This window comes from Anas platyrhynchos, chromosome 1 (assembly GCF_047663525.1).
Source record: "Anas platyrhynchos isolate ZD024472 breed Pekin duck chromosome 1, IASCAAS_PekinDuck_T2T, whole genome shotgun sequence".
Taxonomy (NCBI): Eukaryota; Metazoa; Chordata; class Aves; order Anseriformes; family Anatidae; genus Anas; species Anas platyrhynchos.
Genome location: NC_092587.1, coordinates 205,467,980 through 205,487,628, shown reverse-complemented (window position 1 = coordinate 205,487,628; position 19,649 = coordinate 205,467,980). Strand labels below are relative to the sequence as shown.

Here is a 19,649-nt window from a genome sequence, read left to right as displayed (position 1 = left end):
GGTGGGAGAGCTGTGTGGATGGGTTATAATATTTGGGGTGTACAAAACTGCTTTAACCTTTTTGCTACTTTCTTTAACAAATGATGTGAACCCAACAGCGATTCTGGTGGCGGTGTTGAAGGCGTTGGTGCGGGGCAGCTGCCCGCTGGTGCAGACCGATGCCTTTGGAGGCGTTTTGCTGGCAGCATGATGAGGCTTTTCTCTCCTCCATCAGGCAGGTGAGGTGGTTATAGCATCATTCCTCACGCCCCACTTCAGTCTGTGCCTACGGGATCCTGTCCAGCCTCCTGTTTTTTGGGGGGGACGTGGCCGCATCCCTCCCCCAGACAGAAACGTTGCGGGAGGTGAAGCTGAGTGCCACACTTCGTCAGCCGCCCGAGAAGTGAATTACAGGAAATTAGGAATTGAAAAATACACCGAATCCTCACACGGGACAAAACTAGGAAGTGCCAGGTTGTGGTCTCACTCTGCAGAAAGGAACTCGTGGAGATAAGCACAGGGAAGGTGAGAATACGAGAAGCTGTTGGGTTTTCGGTCATCAGTGACGCTTTGCTCTTTCCCACAGCAACTCGATCGCGATGCTTTTCTCTCCAGCAGCATGAAGCTGCCCCTCGAGTGCAGAGGAGGGAGGCAGCCAGCATTTCAGGAGCCCCTAGGGCTTCAGGTGGTATTTCTCAGGCGTTATAACAGAAGGTTATGCAGGGAAGAGAAATATTTCCACCCGACACCAGCATTGCTTCAAACCCTGCATCGTGCACCTTCAAACTCATGTTAAATAACAGGAGCTCTTTGTGCTTTTGGTTTATATCTCTTAAAACAGCAGAAAATGATGGTGAGGAAAGATTTGTCCCATCCCCTTGCCTCCTTCCCAGGCTGTACTTGCTCAGATGAGGTGCTCAAGAGGAGACTGGTGGGTCCACTAAGTGTGAAAGTTGCTCTTCTGAGTGAAAAGTACGACCGATTTTTTACACTCACTTTTACATGCGGTGTTTGATTTTATTTTGCACAGCTGAAGATGCCGCGTCCTGCTGTTCCGGAGCTCTGTGGCAGGTTGAGAAGCTTTGTGTTGAAATAACGCTAGCAACCAGACCTGTACATACAGAAAAAAGAGGTGGTTAGCAGTGACTTCATGCTCTTGGTTCATCCATCAAAAAATCCTCATCACTCAAGCGCGGGGCTTGGCTGCCCAGGGCAGTGGAGGAGTCCCCATCCCTGCAGGCATTTAAGAGATGCGTGGTCTGGTGACGGCACTCGGTAGGTCAGGTGGATGGTTGGATTGATGGTTGATGATCTTGAAGGTCTTTTCCAACCTAATTGATTCTGCGTTTCTCCATGCTGAATGTTCATGGACTGCTAAATGGATTTTGGAGGCTGTCTTTTGCATCGGGACATGGATGGGGCTTTGGGCAACCTCAATTCTTAGATTCCCTAAAATTACAGAATGAACACTGCTAAAAGCTTTACTGTCCATTGTGGTGCTAGGGTAAAAACATCTGCCTTACACAAAACTTTGCAAAGCCATTCAAAAACACTCCACAGGACTTTGCTCAATCTGCTAGGAGTGGGGATTTGCTCCAGAAACACAGGCTTTTGACCAAGATGCAAACCAATTTCTTCTGCAGAGCTGTTAATCTGACATCAGCCACACATACAGGTGCTATTCTGGAGCCTTCACAACTTCTTAGAGATAATCTGAGGTTCTTCTGACAATTTCATAGGGACCGTAAGGAAGGCAGCTACGAAAAAGGACTCTCCATTTAGGTTTTTGAAGAACTTCTCAATCTAGACAAAGTTAGTACAAGTATAGGGAAGAGTAACTGCCTGTAGTCTAAACACAAGCTCCTTTAAGACAATCCTTGTGTTTGGAAGACTAAAAAAAAATAATTTAGTGGTTTCACTCATTTCAAATTTGAGGACTGGGGGGTAATTTTGTTCAGCCTGTTGGGTTTGTGGTCTTGGCGAGGGGGGATGGCAGCTTGCTCGGCGTGTTGGAGCTCCTGGTGGCTCTTGGTCTATCAGCCCTACCTCTGCATGGCAGTGGATGCAGGAGGAAAACCACATCGAAATCTCACTGGACCATGCAGTAAGTTTTGCATCAACCTAGACGTTTTTAGAAAAAGGCCTTAAAAATAGCCGGGAATGTTTCTGAATGGCAACGTACTTCTAGTTTAGCGATTTGAAGTGTGTAATTTAGAAAGAAAAAATGACTTCCACAGATGAATGCTTAGCTTGATCATTTTTTAGCTAGTTTTATTCTAATTTTTAACTTTCTCAGGGTTATGAGCTGTTTAGTTACGGACACGGTGCCTCATCGTAAAGGTAGCATTTGTTCGGGTTTTCTCAAACCCTCTTCTTTCAAGAGACTCGCTCGGAAGGCAGCATAAGCTCATGGGCAGGAAGATCGAGTTAGATTTTCCCAGCCTCTCCTACATGTGTCTGGAAGTGTAAATGTTGATATTTTCTGTTGCTGCATGTGCATCTTGTGCAGAGAAAACCCTCCCTTTGGACTGAACAATATTGGAGAAGCGTTGCAACTACTGCCTTGCGGCGTTGGTACGGCATGGGTTGTATATTCTTGGAATTTGGGAGCTGAAGACAGAGAGAAAGCAAACAGTTGGAAGCCTGCTAGGACACGATTTTATCACTTAATTTTTATTGAAATAGCCTGTTAGGGTGCTCCTAATAATGGATATATGCAGGTAGAGAAACTTCCAACATTTATTTATTGCCAGGTGAACTAGAGCATCGCAGGTAGATTGACTGCTATTAATCCCCGAGTTGTTGTATTATTTCACAGAGATCTTGGCTTGATATAAGGTCAGGAATACAATAGATTAGAGGCGATTTTGATAAATAAACACGAATTGGCTCTGGGTCCAGTCAGCTTGGCTGCAGAGCATTCAGCATCAGGTCGCTTGCCCCGTTAAAGCTGCGAGTGTTGGCTTGGAAAGCTCAGCTTGGTAGCGCTCCCTCTTCCACAAGGCTGAGGAGTTGGTGCTCAGGGACATGGTTTGGCGGGTGACATTGGTAGTATGGGGATGGTTGGACCAGGGATGGTTTTGGAGCTCTTTTCCAACCCTAATGGTTCCATGAATCTATGAGTTTTGAAGTTATGCATCACTTCGGTTGGTTGAAGTTCCTAGAAAAGCTTTGGAGCAACAAATGGAAGTGTTAAGAAAAACAGATTCATGATAGTTGGGCATACGCTTTTTTTCTTACTACTTTTTTCTTTCTTTTCTGTACAGATTAACGTTCTTAAATAGGGAAGGTGCTGGATGCCTTGACTTTGGGGAGCTTGCTGATCCTTGTGGTGGTCCAACACGCATGCTAGGGAAATGTGGTATGGATAAAACCACAAAAGGGTGATAAAAGCCATTTGGCAAATCATGTAGATCTCAAATAGTTGTTTGTGCTGTTTTTTTGTTAAAATGAATGAAGCTTCATAGAGTCTGTCCCTACTCGAGTATTTTTCATCGTTGTCATTTGTGTATGGAGTGGGATTCATGCTATTAAATTTATTGATGCTGACCCAGGAATGGTGGCAAGTGGGTCTACCAGCAGTGCTGGAAATTCAAAATCAGCCTCAAAAATCAGAGGAAGGTCTTTCAAGTGTTGGCTCCTACCTTTCGAGGAAGATTTGGCCCAACTCAAGAGAGACCAGCGTAGAGCAATGAAAATCAAGGGCAAGGAAAGTAACCAGGTTACAAATTAAGACTGAAAAATGTACTTGAAGAAATAGGGACGTGCTTTGTCTAGAGTATCAGGAAGTCTTGAAACACCAAAAAAAGGTGTTGTAAAAAGAGATGGAACAAGTAATGTTCTGTTTTACCAACTCTACAATATGCTTGGAATTGGAGTGAGTGATACAAGGCACATTTGAGTCAAAAATAGCTAGGCGTTGGGATGAGACCCCACATTTCACTGCTGTTTGGGGAAGAATTAGAATTACTTCCAGTGAAGTAACGGCTTTAGCTTTTAACTTCAATGTAAAAAACAAACAAACCCCATGAAGGACACGAGAGTTGACCTTTATGTGGCGAAGCCCCACTGCGAGTGCCATGAGTGATGTTCGTTGTGACTGCCAGAGGATATTTCACTGCTGTAAATTAATTTTTCAGCTTTTCCCTTTTTTTTTCCCTTGCCACCTTGTCATGTTTCGAATATCAAAAAACGAGGGCATGGAGCGGCTTGGAAAGAGATTACGAATGTGAGGATGAGTTGTGTTGGTGGCAAACTCGGTGTTTTCTTGTCCAGGAGTTGTATAACAACGGGAAGGAGCACCCCAGACTGCAAACACAAAGGGGACACGTTGCTGTTAGATCTGCACCTTTACATCAGCCTCCTTTAATACTCCTAGGGAGCTTCAAATTGCTGCTGCAGGCCTCCTAAACCCACGTTATCGATCCTTTAAAGGCAATTAAAGGATTCAAGGCAATGCAGACAAACAGTCCCGGCATATCTGTGCCCTTAGGAAGTACTAGGATGTGCTGTAGAAGTCCACGTGCTGCCCGTGTTGTGTTTTTTTCAACATTTATTCTCATTTTTATTTGCTCTGCAGCAGCTCTTCAGTCCTGGTCTCGTTGCCTGAGGTCCCCTCCTGCGTGGAAGCCCCGAACTGCTTCCGTCCCAAACAGAGTTCGTTCTCATTAAATCATTGCAGGTTTTATTGACTCTAGCCCTAGTAAATAAAATGCCACTTCAAGCAGTTGCTGTGAACACGCAGCGTCTTATTTTGGGACTCAATATTGACACTGACTCATTCGCCTGCGCTGGGGAGCAGCACGCAGACTGCGTGGCTCTGCCGTGTCCTCTCCCCCACGAGGGTTTGAGGAGATGGTAAACCCTACAAAATGTGTTTCACATTGCTCCTCAGGCTTGTGGAAAAACATCTAGATGATTGCTAAAGCTGCCTGAGGGTCGCTGTCGAGAAGCATCTTGCAGTTGCGGTGAGCCAGAATCACTGACTAGTGTGACTCGCTTGGAGTCTTACTAATTATTTTGGAGTCTTATTAATGGAGAAGAACCTGAAAGCATCAAGGGAGGTGCTGTAGGACATAGGGTTTTGAATTTTTCTAGTAGAAGTGTTCTTCAAGATTCAAAAATTTCATATGGCTTCCTTGTGTGGGGTTTTTCTTCTTTTTTTTTTTTGAGGATTCACCGTGTATGGCACTTTGTTCTCATTCTCAGCCATTCTTACTCTCATGCCATTTTAAAAATAATCTGATATTAGACAAACTGCAGGTTTTCTGATGTAAAAGAAAGTCTTAAAGCAACTCAATTTGACTTATGAAGAACCAGCAGTAATGAAATAAGACAATTTTCCATCCATATGCAACCACAATAGTGAATATTGTGAATATAGGGAATGGTGAATATTCAATAGTGAATAGTGAAAAATGCATAATGTATATGGATATATAAATATATAAATATAAAATATATATTGTATATATGTTATATATATGTATAAATATATAAAACTGATTGCTCCTGCTGTTGTAGAGCCTGACACTGCTGAATTGCACCGGCATCTTTCAAACTTCTGTGGATTTGGTTGACTCCTCCTAGAGAAACAAGTCGAGCAAAGTGAGGTTATAAAGCTCTCCCTTGCGGAGTGTTTGCTTGCTGGAAGAGTGCATAGGACACAAAATAATGGTTCTTAGCAAACAAAATCATGCCGGGAAGGTGCTGCTGCACCTGATGCATAGGTTGGTTGATGGATGCCACTCTAATAAAGAGAAACGATCAAAATGAAGCAAGATACTGAAAACTCCTAATGCACGACTGCTGAAGAAGAGCACGAAATTTGTCCTAGTGATATTGTACCCAAACTGAGTTTAGCATCAGATGGTGTCTGCAATCCGTAATAGGTTTTAGGGGGGGCCTGGCTGTCAGCAGCAGCTCTCAGTTTTTGCTAATAAAGATCCTGAGACTTTGAAAATCGTCATTAGTGTGTCTTTTTAAAAGCCTCCTACATCTCTATCAATTACCTGTTAATTTGGGACATCTTTCACTTCCCTGTCACCAACTACTTACTTTCTATTATCTATCAGTATGATAGATATTGTTCCCAGAGTGTTCCTTTCTTTTTCTCTTTCTTTTCCTCCCCACTGATGCTCGCAGCACAGTGCCTTGGGGGCGAGGAAGGAAAAACCGAGGCGTGGGAAGGGTGCGCGTCGTCTCGTGATGAGTTGAAATTGGCTTCGTGTGACAGCCTGTCTGTTTCCACTCTTTTACATTTGCTCTTCCTAAATCCTGCCTGGCGTGGGAGTAACGCACGAGGTAGGATTCACCAAGCACGGTTCTTCTGCCAGCACGAGCGGGGCTTGAACGGCGCTCGCAGGAGATTTCAGGCATTCACAGTCTTCGTGTTGAGTAAAAATATTGAAAAAGAAATCAACGGATTGAAAATAAATCAACACGTTGAAAGAAATCAACACGTTGAAATAAGTCAACACGTTGAAATAAATCAATGTGTTGAAATAAATCAACGGATTGAAAGAAATCAACGGATTGAAAATAAATCAACATATTGAATTGCTCCTACCATTCAAAAATAATTAACTGAACGTTTATTCAATTACAATGATACATTCCTTAGGACGAAAAGCAAAAATTAAAATGAAAAAACCTCCTTGTTTAGCAGCCAGTGAGCAGACTTTCTGCAGGCTTGGTGAGCTGTCACCTTCCATGCTTACAATAACCCTTTTTTTTGGTATTTCTCAAAATTGCTGTTCCTGAAGCCAATCCCGTGCCTTGCACGTCCACGCCGTGCAACGTCAAGGATGCTGCTTGGCTCTCTGTAGCCTGCTGAAACGAGAAGGAGGAGAGGTTTGGAGGGTTTTGATGGAGATTCGTGTTGTAATTAATCTTTTATAACTGCAGCTCTAGGATTACTTTGAAGGAAACGTGAAGTTTTGGGAAACGCGTCCTCAAACAACATTGTGACCAGGCCAGCCTGCACGGACTCCTCTTGTTGCCTCTTCACATCTCTCCCATTTTGGGTGCACATTTTTATCCCGAGCCCTTCTAACGTGATCGACGGGCACCTTGGGGGCAGCAGTGACCCTCGGAGGCCGCGGGCCAAGTCGGGCCAGGCCAGGGGCTAAGCAATCGTTTCGCGTCCCGGCTTGAGCCGAACAAGGCCGTGCTTTGTTTCGGTGGAGCACAACGAGGAGCCTCGCTGAGGAAGGAACAAGAAGGATCTTGTCCTGACAAAACGACGTTTGGAATTGATCTTAAGAAAGGGAATCTGCTGTTCTCAACTCATTCAAAGTCATGCACTCGCCTCCAGGAGTTTGCACGGAAGGCAAACATTTTGGTTTATCGGTTCTCGGGAAAGTTCAGGGGATGATCGGGCGTCTCAAAACGCAGCTGGAGCCCCGTGTTCGGGGTTTTGTTGACTTCTTTGGTGCTTTGTTCACTTTGGACACAAACGGTCGAGCCCGTATAATCACGCTGGTTTTGTGCCTGATTTGCTGGCATCACAAGCAACGAGGTTTCGGTGGGCAGAAATGGCTTTAAATACCCCTACCGCGACTTTTTACACCTTTCCCTATGGCAGAGCTTATCCTCAGCCACCAGCAAACACGTTTCTTGGTTCATTTTCTGGTTTTGAGCGTTGGTTCAGCACCTCGGGGCGCATCTCACGGAAGGATCTGGTGCACAAGGGGCAGAAATGTGAAAGCAGCTACAGGTAGAGGCCCCTCACAGAGCTCCAAATCTCATCGCAAACTGCCTTAAATTAAATCTCCCTTTTCTTTTTCCTTTTAACAGCTACCTAATGCGATCCACTACTCTTAAAATGAGAAGAAATTGCAACGGGAATGCAAAAAATAATAGTTACAGGCATAACTTTGCTCGTGAAAAGCATTGAGGACTGTGTTGTTTGAGGCATTGATTATTTTTCTCTGCCAAAAATTTATGGGTTGTGCTAGTGGATGGTTTGGGGTATGGAAGGAACCGACAACGTTTGCAAACCCGTGGAAACTGGATCAGGGAAGTGTGGAACCAGTGGGCACGAAATCACCGCTAGCAGTGGTGATGGACCTAATTAAAAAACGAGGATTTTGCTGCAGTGTCTTCATTTAATTGTTTCTGAGGGTTCATCTGGCTCCTATCCTGTTTCTCATCTGTGGGTTTTGGTGCTGGCTCGTGCTTTGTTTCCCCCCATCCCCACCACGCCGATGCTGCTGCACCAGCCCCCCTGGCACCTTTACAGCTCTATTTTGCTGCTGTCTTGACGTTGCTGGTTTTATGAGACTGTGCTAAGTGAAATGCGGAGACTAAACAGTGTAATTAACATTAATAATTAAAAACAAAATGCTTTTCCTAATCTGTAGTCTGCTGTCGCCCTCTGAGCCTGATCCTGAGAGCACCAAATGTCCATCGGTTCCCCAAGGATGGAGCTGTGTCAGCCTGGGGCACAAATGACCTGACATTTTCTTGCTCCTGAGAACCCTTTTTCCTTTGCAGTTCAATAAGGGTTTTGTTTGTGCTGTCTGTGACACATCAAGACGTTTTGCTGTCAATATTCCTGGCTCTGATTTGGCCACACTCTGGTTTTGCTGGGGTCGTTCACATGCAGGAATATTTTCAGAGCTGAGGTGTGCATTTAGATCTTGGAGTCCCTGTGAATTAAGACATCAACATGAAATTCATCAATACATCTCACCAGAAACTTAAAAAATATAAAAAGGGGTAGAAACAGCAGTCAGGTATTATCGTAGTTTGCTAAGACTAAAAATGAATTGTTTCCTTATATATCAGATTATCATTTGTCGGATATAAGAGCAAAAATTTTTTTTTAGGTACCTCGTTTTAACTTTTTTTTTCTCCTTCTTTCAACAGAGCATTCAGAAGCTGGCTAGCCAATACTTAAAGAAGGACTGGCTGGGAATAAAAGCTGATGAGCGAGCTGATTATAGGTAATTTAACAGTTGGATATCTTGAAATAGCCGTCTTTATATTTTCAATTTGGGTAATTATTTTTCCCAACAATGAAACGCTGCTCTTCTGTATTTTAAATGATTTATATTCATTGTCGTAGAGGATTGACAGTTAAAAAGGAAGCTTTTCATTGTTGTAGGGGATTGTCAGTTAAAAAGGAAGCTTTGTTTTCCTCTAAAATTTTGAAATAGGCTTAAATAGCTGTTTATAACGTGGATAGTTTAGGAGGATTGGGAAAACAAATGGCACAACAGGATAAAAAACATAATCGTGTGCCTCCTTTGGGTATTACCAGTTGGGAAGTTGGTATATAAATATATATCTTTTATTAAATAGCTTTAAGGTTAGAGTAATAAGCATGCAGATTACTCCACAGGATGAGACAAAGCAACAAATTTCTTTTTCGGGGGCTATTTGTAATGAAGATCCCGTCTGACAGCGAGGAGGCACGAAACTGGTGTTTACAAAACTCGGTTTCATTAAGAAGCAAAGTGCATCTTAACACGAAAGCAGACCTGACTCAGTTGCTAAATGCCTCCCACCTTTGGATAAATACCTCCTAAGTATTTTGAAGAGGTTTTAAAATACCTCATTTTCCTATTCTGACACATTTTGGTTCAGAAGGAATAATCCGTTAATAGATTTAAGGTTTGGATTATTAGCATCTTCAGATTAGTTGTGGCAGGGTTTTGGATGAAGAAACTACAGTAGCTGAAGCAAAATGGATGAGCTGTAGCTACTAGCCCTATTGCAAAATGCCTAAAATTGCATAATCTTATCAGAAGTTACCATCTGATCTGGTGAATTTTAGCTGCTGCTTCCAGTAGGGTGCCTTCCCTGGTAGCAATGGGTTCAACCAAGAGTAATTGCCACCAAAATTAAACCACAAAACAGGGAAAGAAGGAGAAAAGTCCTAGTTTTTGTGAAACTTTGATTAAACTTTTATGTAAAACTGCAGATATTTGCTAGCTCAGCATAAAGAATTGTGCTGTAGCTTAGTTTTAAAAGCCATTCTTTGAAGAAATGTATCATTTCTATTTACACAAATCAACACATTTTCAGCAGTGCCTGACCTCCCTTTCTTCCTTCTGTGTTTCCGTACTCTAGGAGCATGTACTCAGTTTGGAAATCGCTTTTAGAAGGCACAATGCAAGTGGCCCAATCCCGCCTCAATATCTGCGAGAACTATAAAAACTTGATTTCCGAACCAGCCAGGACTGTAAGGTGCTTTAAGGAACAGCAGCTGAAAAAGGTAATTTTCCTTTCTTTGGTTATTAGAGGTGTTTTAGTAAAGCACCTGTGTACTTTGTAGTCTCTTTATGTGCACGTTACAGAAGTAAGTGGCCAGCTTGTTGGAGAGGGAACAGAGTTCGGTGCTGACATTTAAATTGCTTTGAAATGAATGCAGTACAAAGTTGATCAAAACTACCACTGCAAGTCTAACATCACGCTGTGGCAATTAGATGGAATTGGCTGGGTAGTGCCAATTGCAATTGTTAGAATAGGTTCTGATTTTAAGAAAAAGCCTGTCTTTAACCTGAAGGAATGATTTGTGCAGTCTTTGAGATGTCGAGTGCAGGTTGTTCAGCCACATGCTGTAAAAGCATCTCAAGTCACTATTCCAAAAGCTGCTATAACAGATCTATTAATTCATGCAAAGAAAATGCTGTAGTTCAAGGAAAAAAGTAAGCATGACTTTCATTAAAAAATGTAATTGGCTGTTGCATTTTAAAGTAATTTACGCCTTAAAAGGTCTTTATCATACTGCTTAACACAGAATATGTTTGAAGTAAGATGCAATATTCCATCTGTTTCCATAAGGCAGGAAGACACTTTTTAAAAATAATCATGTATTTATGTGAAGGCTAAGCACTCTTCATATTTTAATTATTTTGTGTTTGTGTTCTGTGGATTTTGCTGGAGCAAGGAGAAAACCCGCTGTTTTAAGGAATAAGCATAGTTTACAAAAATTCATTACTGCACCAACCATACATTTTTGGAGGTTTTCAGAAATGATCTTTTGAAATGCTCACTCTGTGGCTTCCATGAAGCATAAAATAAGGAGGGAAATAAAGATGCTGGTGGAACACACACTGCAAACATCTCAAATATTACTAATAGTTGTAAATATTCCTTCTGTGCATATTACTGAGCTTTGCCTCTAGGTTTAATCTCGGGTAGGCTGAACCATGTATTCATGGTAAAAGACAAAAAAAAAACAATTTCATTTTTTTCCATTTTTTTTGACCACATCTCATTGCAACTTACCCCCTTCAGAGCAGTATACTGTAAAATATTTGGCTACAGACTTTTAAATAGATGTTAGTGTAACATGAGCTCTCAGTTTCTCAATGAATTTTTGAATAACTCCTAGAAGCATGTGCAATATTTGTTTTTTTCCAGGGGAAAAATAACTTTATTAATGTTGTTTGTTTATTGTCCTGGGGATTTTTTTTCTGTGAAGCTTTCCAAAAAAATACTGTAGCAATGTATAGCATCTTTATTTAGTAAATAATTACCAGTTATTTTTCCTCTGCTAGTTCAGAAAGCTGATGGGTTGGCAGAAGTGGGGACCACTGTTTTAAATTTGTAGGAATTATACAGAAATAAAACAATTTTCCTTCACTTTGGAATTACCAGAACATGTTGTTACTATTATCAGGGCAGTACTTCTGGTTCATAATATTCTAACAGCCATACACTTTTCCTACAAGATGGAATAATCCTCCACCTGGTAGTAGTAATTTTCCTCCACAACAAATTAATCGTTTTATACAGCGCAATCTGTCACCCGTTCCTTTGGCTTTCCACAACGGTAAATAATGTATCATGCTGATCTCCATCCAGCTGAAACCTTACTAAACTTAAATTTTGGAGTCAGTGAAATACTCGTAATGTTGAGTGCCCAAACAAAGTCAAATTTCTGCTAGGAGCAGGGTCTCCATCCACGATTGCAGTAGGTGTTGAGTGGCTATCAATGACCTGTTCTGTTTATTTTCCAGATGTTTCTGTAAGCTTTTATTTCCGTGACATGGTAGCATGTAGAAGCTTCACATCAAATTCATTTTTATGACCCTTTTTAGTACTAACTGAACCATTTGGACAATCACATCACGATTTGTTGAAAAACATTGCTAGATGGTTGGTGTTATGGCGCGTGGGCAATAAATGTCTTCTGTAGGCCATGTCTTGCCTCTTGAGAAAAATGATCCCCTGCCCTCATTTGGAGGCTCTCCGATGTGATGAGGAGGCTCTTCTGTGGGCAGCAGCCCACCCTCAGCCATCGTCTTTCCCCTGAGGCCTTGTAAACTCATCCTGTAAGTGATGGGTGGCTTCATAGCTGGCCTTGAGAGAGAAGGCCCTGTGGTGTTCTTTCATCACGTGTCTTCAGAAAAGACAGAATCCCAGAATCATGAAGGTTGGAAGAGCCCTCTAAGATCACTGGCTCCAACCATCCCCCTACCACCAATGTCCCCACCAAGCCCCGTCCCCAGGCACCACGTCCAACCTCTCCTTGAACACCCCCAGGGACGGGGACTCCCCCACCTCCCTGGGCAACCCGTCCCAAGGCCTGACCGCTCTTGCTGAGCAGAAATGGCTCCTCATTGCCAACCTGAGACAGCGTGGCCACCACCACACAAATCTTCACGGATCTGTGTTAGAGGGCTGAAAGGCAAATAGAGCAGAATTGCTCTACGTGGAGGCAGGGCAACCAGAAATTATCTCTGTGAGCTCCCTGAGACAGCTTTCAGCATGTAACCAGCGTCTGCCCGAACCAAAACCCCTGAGGGGCATCCAGCCTCCTGACTATATTATTTTATTCTTCAGAGATGTAAAAGCAAACTGATCTGATGTTTCCAAAATGATCGTGTTAACAACTGGGGCTATTTGATATTTTAATTTTTTGATGCCAGCAGGAGGCTTCAGGGATCAAAACGCTGATTGATGTCGCAAAAACCCAGTCCTATTAAAATGATTTTAGGTCTCTGTCAGCTGTCCAATATATACGGGTTTTTCTACCTTTCATTTTCCTATCATACACTCAGAGATCTCCAAAAAAGCACAGTCTTGCCCTCCACCATGAAGCTTCCCTTACGAAGCCCTATACTTAATTAATCTGCACACATGAAATAATGGTTTTAATGGGAACTCATATGAATTTTGATCTGAGAGAGCTGGGGGTGGTGGGCCTGGGGAAGAGAAGGCCAAAAATTTGAGGATCTGTCTCTAAATATTGCCCGCAGCTTTCACCAACCACCCCTAGTCTGTATTCAAAAGTCACAAAATAGTTTAGAAAAAAAGAGGCCTTAAAATAATGTTATCAAATTGTTCTTGGTGCTATTACACCGTTGGGTTTTCCACGGTAAATTTTGTCTCGTGTTTGAAATTTTAGAGAAGGAGAGACAAATCATTTCTGGTATCACCTCTGATAGATTGCCTTTGGATTTTTCCCCATTGTATTCCAATTATTTCTGCTAATTACCTCATTAAAATCTTTCAGGACTTTTATGTTTAATTTGCGAGTTATCGTTGAATTCGAGCAGTTAATACAGCACTTGAAACAAAGAAATATGGTTTTATGTTCTGATCGGCTTTAAAAGGAAGGCATGAATAATTGACCAGGAGTGACTCGGAGACCATGTAGCTCCATATAAAATTGAGTGAAAAGAAGTCAAATGATGATAATAGAATTATTTACATGCAAAAGATGTTAATGCTTTGTTTCCTGCATTTTTTTTTTGTTGTTTCAGTATGTGGACCAGCTGACAAGGATCCAAGCTGAATTACAAGAGACAGTAAAAGATTTAGCTAAAGGCAAAAAGAAATATTTTGAGACTGAACAGATGGCTCAAGCAGTGCGGGAGAAAGCTGATATTGAGGCCAAGTATGTTTTTATAATAGCGTATGTATAAATAATCGCATGTGTATAAACCAGATTTTTATTTGTATTAGTTTTTACACTTGATATTAGTTTAGAAGAAAGATAATTGTTTTCAATAAGCTTGTGCCATTTTTTTTAAATATGCGTTTTTGTAACCATTTCAAACATGCTTTTACCCTGATAGTTTAGTACAACTTATTTAGGATAACTTCTTTAGGACAGGAGTTAAACTAGCTGCTTTAATTTAATCTTTTTGAAGGATACTGTGTGACCTAGCACTCTTTTTGCTATTAAAGGCTATTTGCTTCTCTCTCTCTTTCCAGATCTCAGATTTGGTATCAGTCCATGTGAGGGGGCGGGGGGACGGGGACACTATTTTTTATGCTCCTTGACATCTTGAAGAGGTTGATTCCCGTTGTTTCAGGAAAGCAAGCAACTCCCATGCTTTCAGTTTGGAGTTTTGCCTGTATCATGGGAGTTTGCTTCACTATTTCTTGCAAGTTTGTTCATTTTTTTATTTAAAAAAAAGAAGTCCTCAGTACTGTCCTCAGATTAAGCTTAAAACTATACAAATAGAAATTTAGGCATGAAAAATGGAAATTTTACAGAAGTGCAGTAGCCTGTTTATGCTGTATTTTTGTAGAAAAGGTACAAGGCAGTAATCTCTTCTGGTTTTTTTTTGTTTTTTTTCAGGTCTAAACTTAGTCTTTTTCAGTCAAGAATAAGCTTGCAAAAGGCAAGTGTAAAGGTGAGTATAAGGAAAGTTTGCATGTATGATATAAGTGCTTTGAAGCTATTTTCTTGTGGTGTATGACCCAAGTTGTCTGGAATCTACAGATGACTGACATTTGATAAGGTACCTTGTTAGAATGAGTTATCAGATAAGAACAGACTCAGCAGTCAGAGTGCAGAATTACATGAGACCAAATTTACAAGGAAGTTTTTTCTAGTCATAATTACAGCTGTTCTATAAAAATTGCATGTAAAATTACAAACTGCATGAGAGAAAAGTAATTTTAAAATCCCCTTACCATTAAGAAAAATCTTAATCTGTTAATCCTTTAAAGTTTTGACTGTATTAATATATGCATGCATGCGTATTAATCTGCTATTAATCCTTTTTTAGTCATTTAACTTCTCATTAGTACCTACCTTTTAACTTCTGTTTCTTCTCGTAGTTAAAAGCACGACGATCGGAGTGTAATTCAAAGGCTATCCATGCAAGGAATGATTATCTTCTCACTTTAGCAGCTGCTAATGCACACCAAGATCGCTATTATCAAACAGACTTAGTAAACATTATGAAGGTAAGGAAGCTAATTTACGTTTTGGAGTTGAGAAGTGTGAAAATCTGGAAAGCAAAATTAATAATATGCAAAATCTTGGGGCAACACTGTTGACTTTGTTGACTTTTCCAGTGTATTGCAATAGATGAGGGCACTGGAATGGATCCTGTGATAACATACAGATACTTGGTAACAATTGTCCAGTCCCAAAGCTAAGCAGTTGCCTTTTTTTTTACTTAATTTTTAAAATTATTTTTTATTTTATTTATTTATTTTTTAAAGCATACTTAAATAAAGGAGTCACGGTGGACCTTAAGTTAGAGATCTTTTTAGTTCTTCAGTGCCTATTCCAAAATATTTTTTTTGTGTCTGATCAGAACATTTCTTTATGGTATAGCTAACGAAAATGTAACTATTAAAGATGTCAGTTTCAAGCCATGAATTTTAGAGAATAGCAAATCAGCATTGCTGTTCTTACACATGGCAGCTTGCCACGTCAAGCTGAGTAGATGCTTGAACTCATAGGAAATGACATACTTAAAAAGTTCAAATATAATTGCTGACAGGTTTTCCACAGCATTCTAGAATTATTAAATGTACTCAATTCTTGCAACTTAGAACTAAATAGTTACGAATAAAGTGTAAAATCTGCAATTTCATCTATTTAAATCTAATGCAGGCTTTATGTGGTTGCGTTCCATATTTTGACATTTTCGAGGTGTATTTAAGTTTGCTGTGTACAAACTATTTCCAGGTGATGTGATCGTGGCAACTCATTAGCTTGTAATTTGCATTTAAAATTGCTTTATTGGATAACATATCACTTCTGTGAACTTAAACTTCTGAGTAGACTTCCTCACCTGGAACAAGGGTGGCAGGTTGTAACAAGTCAGTGTTACCAGCATGTTTCTGCGTACTCGAAGAAATCTGTTTGAAAACTATCCGTAAGAAATCTATCTATAAATCATGTTGATCTGAAATGCAGGCAACCAAATTAGAAATTTAGGGAGCAAAACACGACCTCTGAGGGATTCTTGCGTGAAATTCCATTAGGTCTTGACTAGGTTAACTGCTCCTATGGCGGTGTGTGCATGCCTCTTCAAGAAAATCACAGTTTGTGTTGGATCTTCATTGCTCTGCCTCGTATATAAGTGCTTGGATGGCCAAAACAGATCTGGGCATCTCAAAGGCAATGCAGAGCTGATGGTCCTGTTGTAGAGGAAATATTCCTTATAATGTTCAAGATAAAATTATGAGTAGATTCTTATAAGGTAATTCTGTACTACCTGTATGGCTGGCTGTCAGCAGTTACTGCTTTTACGTGTAGGTAATGCCAGAAGTGAAATTAATATGTTCAGAACCTAAGAAATAATATGGACATTTGATTTTTTTTATTTTTTAAAAAAAAAAAGGTGAAATGATGGCTGGCTCTGGTAGGTGATGGCTGCTCAAGTCTCGGGCATTGGAACATAATGCCTGCAAAATGCTGCAGAGCACACCGAGTGCCTCGTTTTCTCTGTATGTCCAGCTGTATTTTGTCTGTTTTGAACTAGGCACAACGGGTTTCTGCATAGTGAGCCATACAGGACTGTGATCTCTCTGAATTTCCCTAAGTGTTTGTCTTCTGGATGGTACAAGTTCTCTGTGCTGTGATGTTAGAAAGCCACGGATACCCCAGGCGTGCTTATTTTTAGCCTGCAATAAGAAATCAGACAACAAGCTGTTGAATCATTCTTGGAAGGCTGAAAAATACAATAAGGGATAACAAAGTCATGCCCGTGCCATTCCTCTGCGTGTGTGCTGTTGTCCATAGATGTTCTGCTTACCCAGGGTCCTGTCCTAAAGCTGCTGCTGATCCGTCTTAGCTCGTGGTAGTTCCTTTACCAGGCTCCCTCTTGCCCAGTCCTTTCTTTTGTACAACTTGTTTTGAAGTCGTTTTCAGTGTGAACGGTTTTTGATATGGAAATCTCTCTGTGCAACCTATTCTCCCGTATCAATAGTTGTGGTTTGCTGGAAACCTAAATTGCGAGTACTTCCATTGAGCCCAATTACTTTGGAAGGGAAGGACAACATGCAGGGTTCTTTTTCTGCATCTCTTTCAGATATTTGTGGTAGTTAAACCTCCTGGTCTGGTAAAGAGCTGTGTTAATAATGAAGATCTGTCAATTTGGTTTTGGCACTTTGGTGTATGAGTAAAAATCAGTGGGCGCACACACATCCTTGCAACAAGGTCTAATGGGGCAAGGGAGAGAGTAAGTTGAAGGCAAGGCTTCAAATTGAATGTCTGCTGAATGCATTTAGAAGAGGAGAGAAAAAAAATCAGGAAAATCAAGGGTAGTGTCATTAGGATCCAACTGGGCTTATCCAGTAAGTTCGGATGTGAAACTGCTGAAATACGAACAACTGGGTGTAATCTGGGGCTAAAACCAGTCTCAGCATCAACAGAAGTGTGCCCCAACCTCTAAAAAGGGCTTCAGGGGTGAATCATTTATCAAGAAGTCTGACCTGTGAATGGGATCAGTACACACGTAAGTACATGCGATATAGTGGGGCGATGAGCATGATTTCGGAAGAGGGACGGCGACTCCAAAAGCTGTGTTTAAGACTCAGTAAGCCCAGGGATAAGGTGATTCATCTGGTTCAGTGTCTAGAGCTTGCCAAGGGCTCTCAGCAGGCTTCCCACTCAGCCTCTGCTTACGTAGAAGAGGTGCATCCTTGCAGGTAGGGCGGGGGTTTTCTCACACATCAGGACCCGATGAAGAGATACACGAGATGTGGGATTAAAGCAAATGCCTGGGCTCTGTAATGGGAGGAGATTTGCTGGCAGGGCCCTGTTTTTCCTTTAATCCCTCCCTCTTCCAACTGAAATCTGGGGGATCCATGCTTTCTAATGCTGAGAAAATGACTATTTTATCTAGCATAAGGATTTAACAGAAATGATATGGAAAACGAACTGAAGAGCAGCGGTGGTCTGCAGGTACAGAATCGTTCCGTATAAGCAAATGTGAAGGTTACGACCAAGAAGCGTCATAAGATCTTGATGGTTTGGGATTACCAGGCAAGAAAATAGCACCTGAAATTCGCCTTAAAAAGTGAAAAGCGGTATTTAGAGATAAAATCACTGCCTACGGGATAAAGAACTCAGAGTTGCTGTTACCATTTGTGATGGAGAAGCTGGAATGGAGGATAAAGAAATGGGGACTTGACTCTTATGTGATCCTAATCCCATCTCTACATAGCATCACTAGGAAAGGCAGCCTACTGAAAGGTGATTAAAACTCTTTCTATACAGCCCAGTTCCTCTTTTAGCAGTGTGACCCCAGCAGACATTACATACAGTGCAGTTGCAGTGTCCAAGCCAAACGTGGCCATTTATATTTTAAGGTTGACATTTTTAAGATGTCATCCTTCTTTTTTTCACCTTCTTAATGAGTCTTTCGGCATTCGTGCCGTGGTGACCACCTTGCTACCTGGTAAGCACCTTGCTACCCTAATTTCTCCATATTTCTGTGACTGAGCCCATATGCCTTCTGCAGGGCTGCCCGTGTGCCAGGTCACATCCATTTTCTCCATCAAATCCCCATCCCAAAGTCCCAAATCTCCGTCCATTTCCAGCATTCCTGAAAAATTCAGCTCTCGCCACCCGCCCCATTTGAAAGCAAACTGGAAGACAGCAGCCAGACTTCTGTAAGGTGGGAACGTTGCGTGCAATCAGCGGCACCCTGAACACCACAGGGCTTAACGGGGTTATTTAGGGTCTGCTCTTTGAGGGGCTGTGCGGATCGGCTGATTTTATCCACGCTCTGCACCAGGTGAGCCTGAGATTCCCGGAGCACACAGCATCTACCCTGTGAGATCTGGAGGTGTGATTGCAGGACCAGTTTCATTGCTTTATTTGGAATCGGGTTCATTGCCTCGCCTTTTCTTCAGGGCAAATGTTTTTGTATGTGGCAGAGAGATAAACTTTAAATTATTTTCAGGCTGGCTTTCAGAGTTACTCAGTAACCCGTAGGTAAATCCTTTATCTAAATAATATTCAGCATCTAAGTTGTTTAATATAACATTCAAGCTTGAAAAACAAACTGCCCCACCTCCCCTGCCCTCAAAATCTCCCTAATCCTCACCTGAAGCATCGGTTTTACAATACAGATGTTACAAATCACATGGAAAGATAAAAAAAAAACAAGGTAATTTTGGTTCAAAGACTGATCTTACCTACCTGTTGTCTAAAAAAGTTGTTCGAAATTGAATTTAGGTATAAAATGAGAGCTGCTTGGTGTGCTGTTTGGAGTGCATCAGTGTGGATTTGAGCAGAGTCAAAGCTTTCCATAGTTCTTTAGATGATAAAAACTTTAGGAGTGGAAAAAGCCCTGCAGAGATTTCAGCTGCTCCTTGGCTGTGTTGCTGTGTGAGAAGGTAAAACCTGAGCTTCTTTATAAATGCCTGAAAGACTGTTTCTGTTTGTGCCCATCCTAAACAATTTCCTTGCAGGTTTTGGTCTTAATCAGGTTATTGTTTGCAATGAGAGTTGT

At 41.4% G+C, this 19,649-nt stretch overlaps 1 protein-coding gene across 2 annotated transcripts in view; it reads left to right on the top strand.

The window, feature by feature from the left end:
* Window positions 1-19,649, top strand: part of FCHSD2 (FCH and double SH3 domains 2) — a 136,365-nt gene that overhangs the window by 59,157 nt on the left and 57,559 nt on the right. For both annotated transcript variants that reach the window (XM_027462102.3, XM_027462093.3), the window contains exons 4-8: window positions 8,851-8,927; window positions 10,057-10,201; window positions 13,701-13,834; window positions 14,525-14,579; window positions 15,010-15,138. In XM_027462102.3, the coding sequence (XP_027317903.2) occupies window positions 8,851-8,927; window positions 10,057-10,201; window positions 13,701-13,834; window positions 14,525-14,579; window positions 15,010-15,138 (540 nt within the window). The remainder of the gene's footprint in view (window positions 1-8,850; window positions 8,928-10,056; window positions 10,202-13,700; window positions 13,835-14,524; window positions 14,580-15,009; window positions 15,139-19,649) is intronic.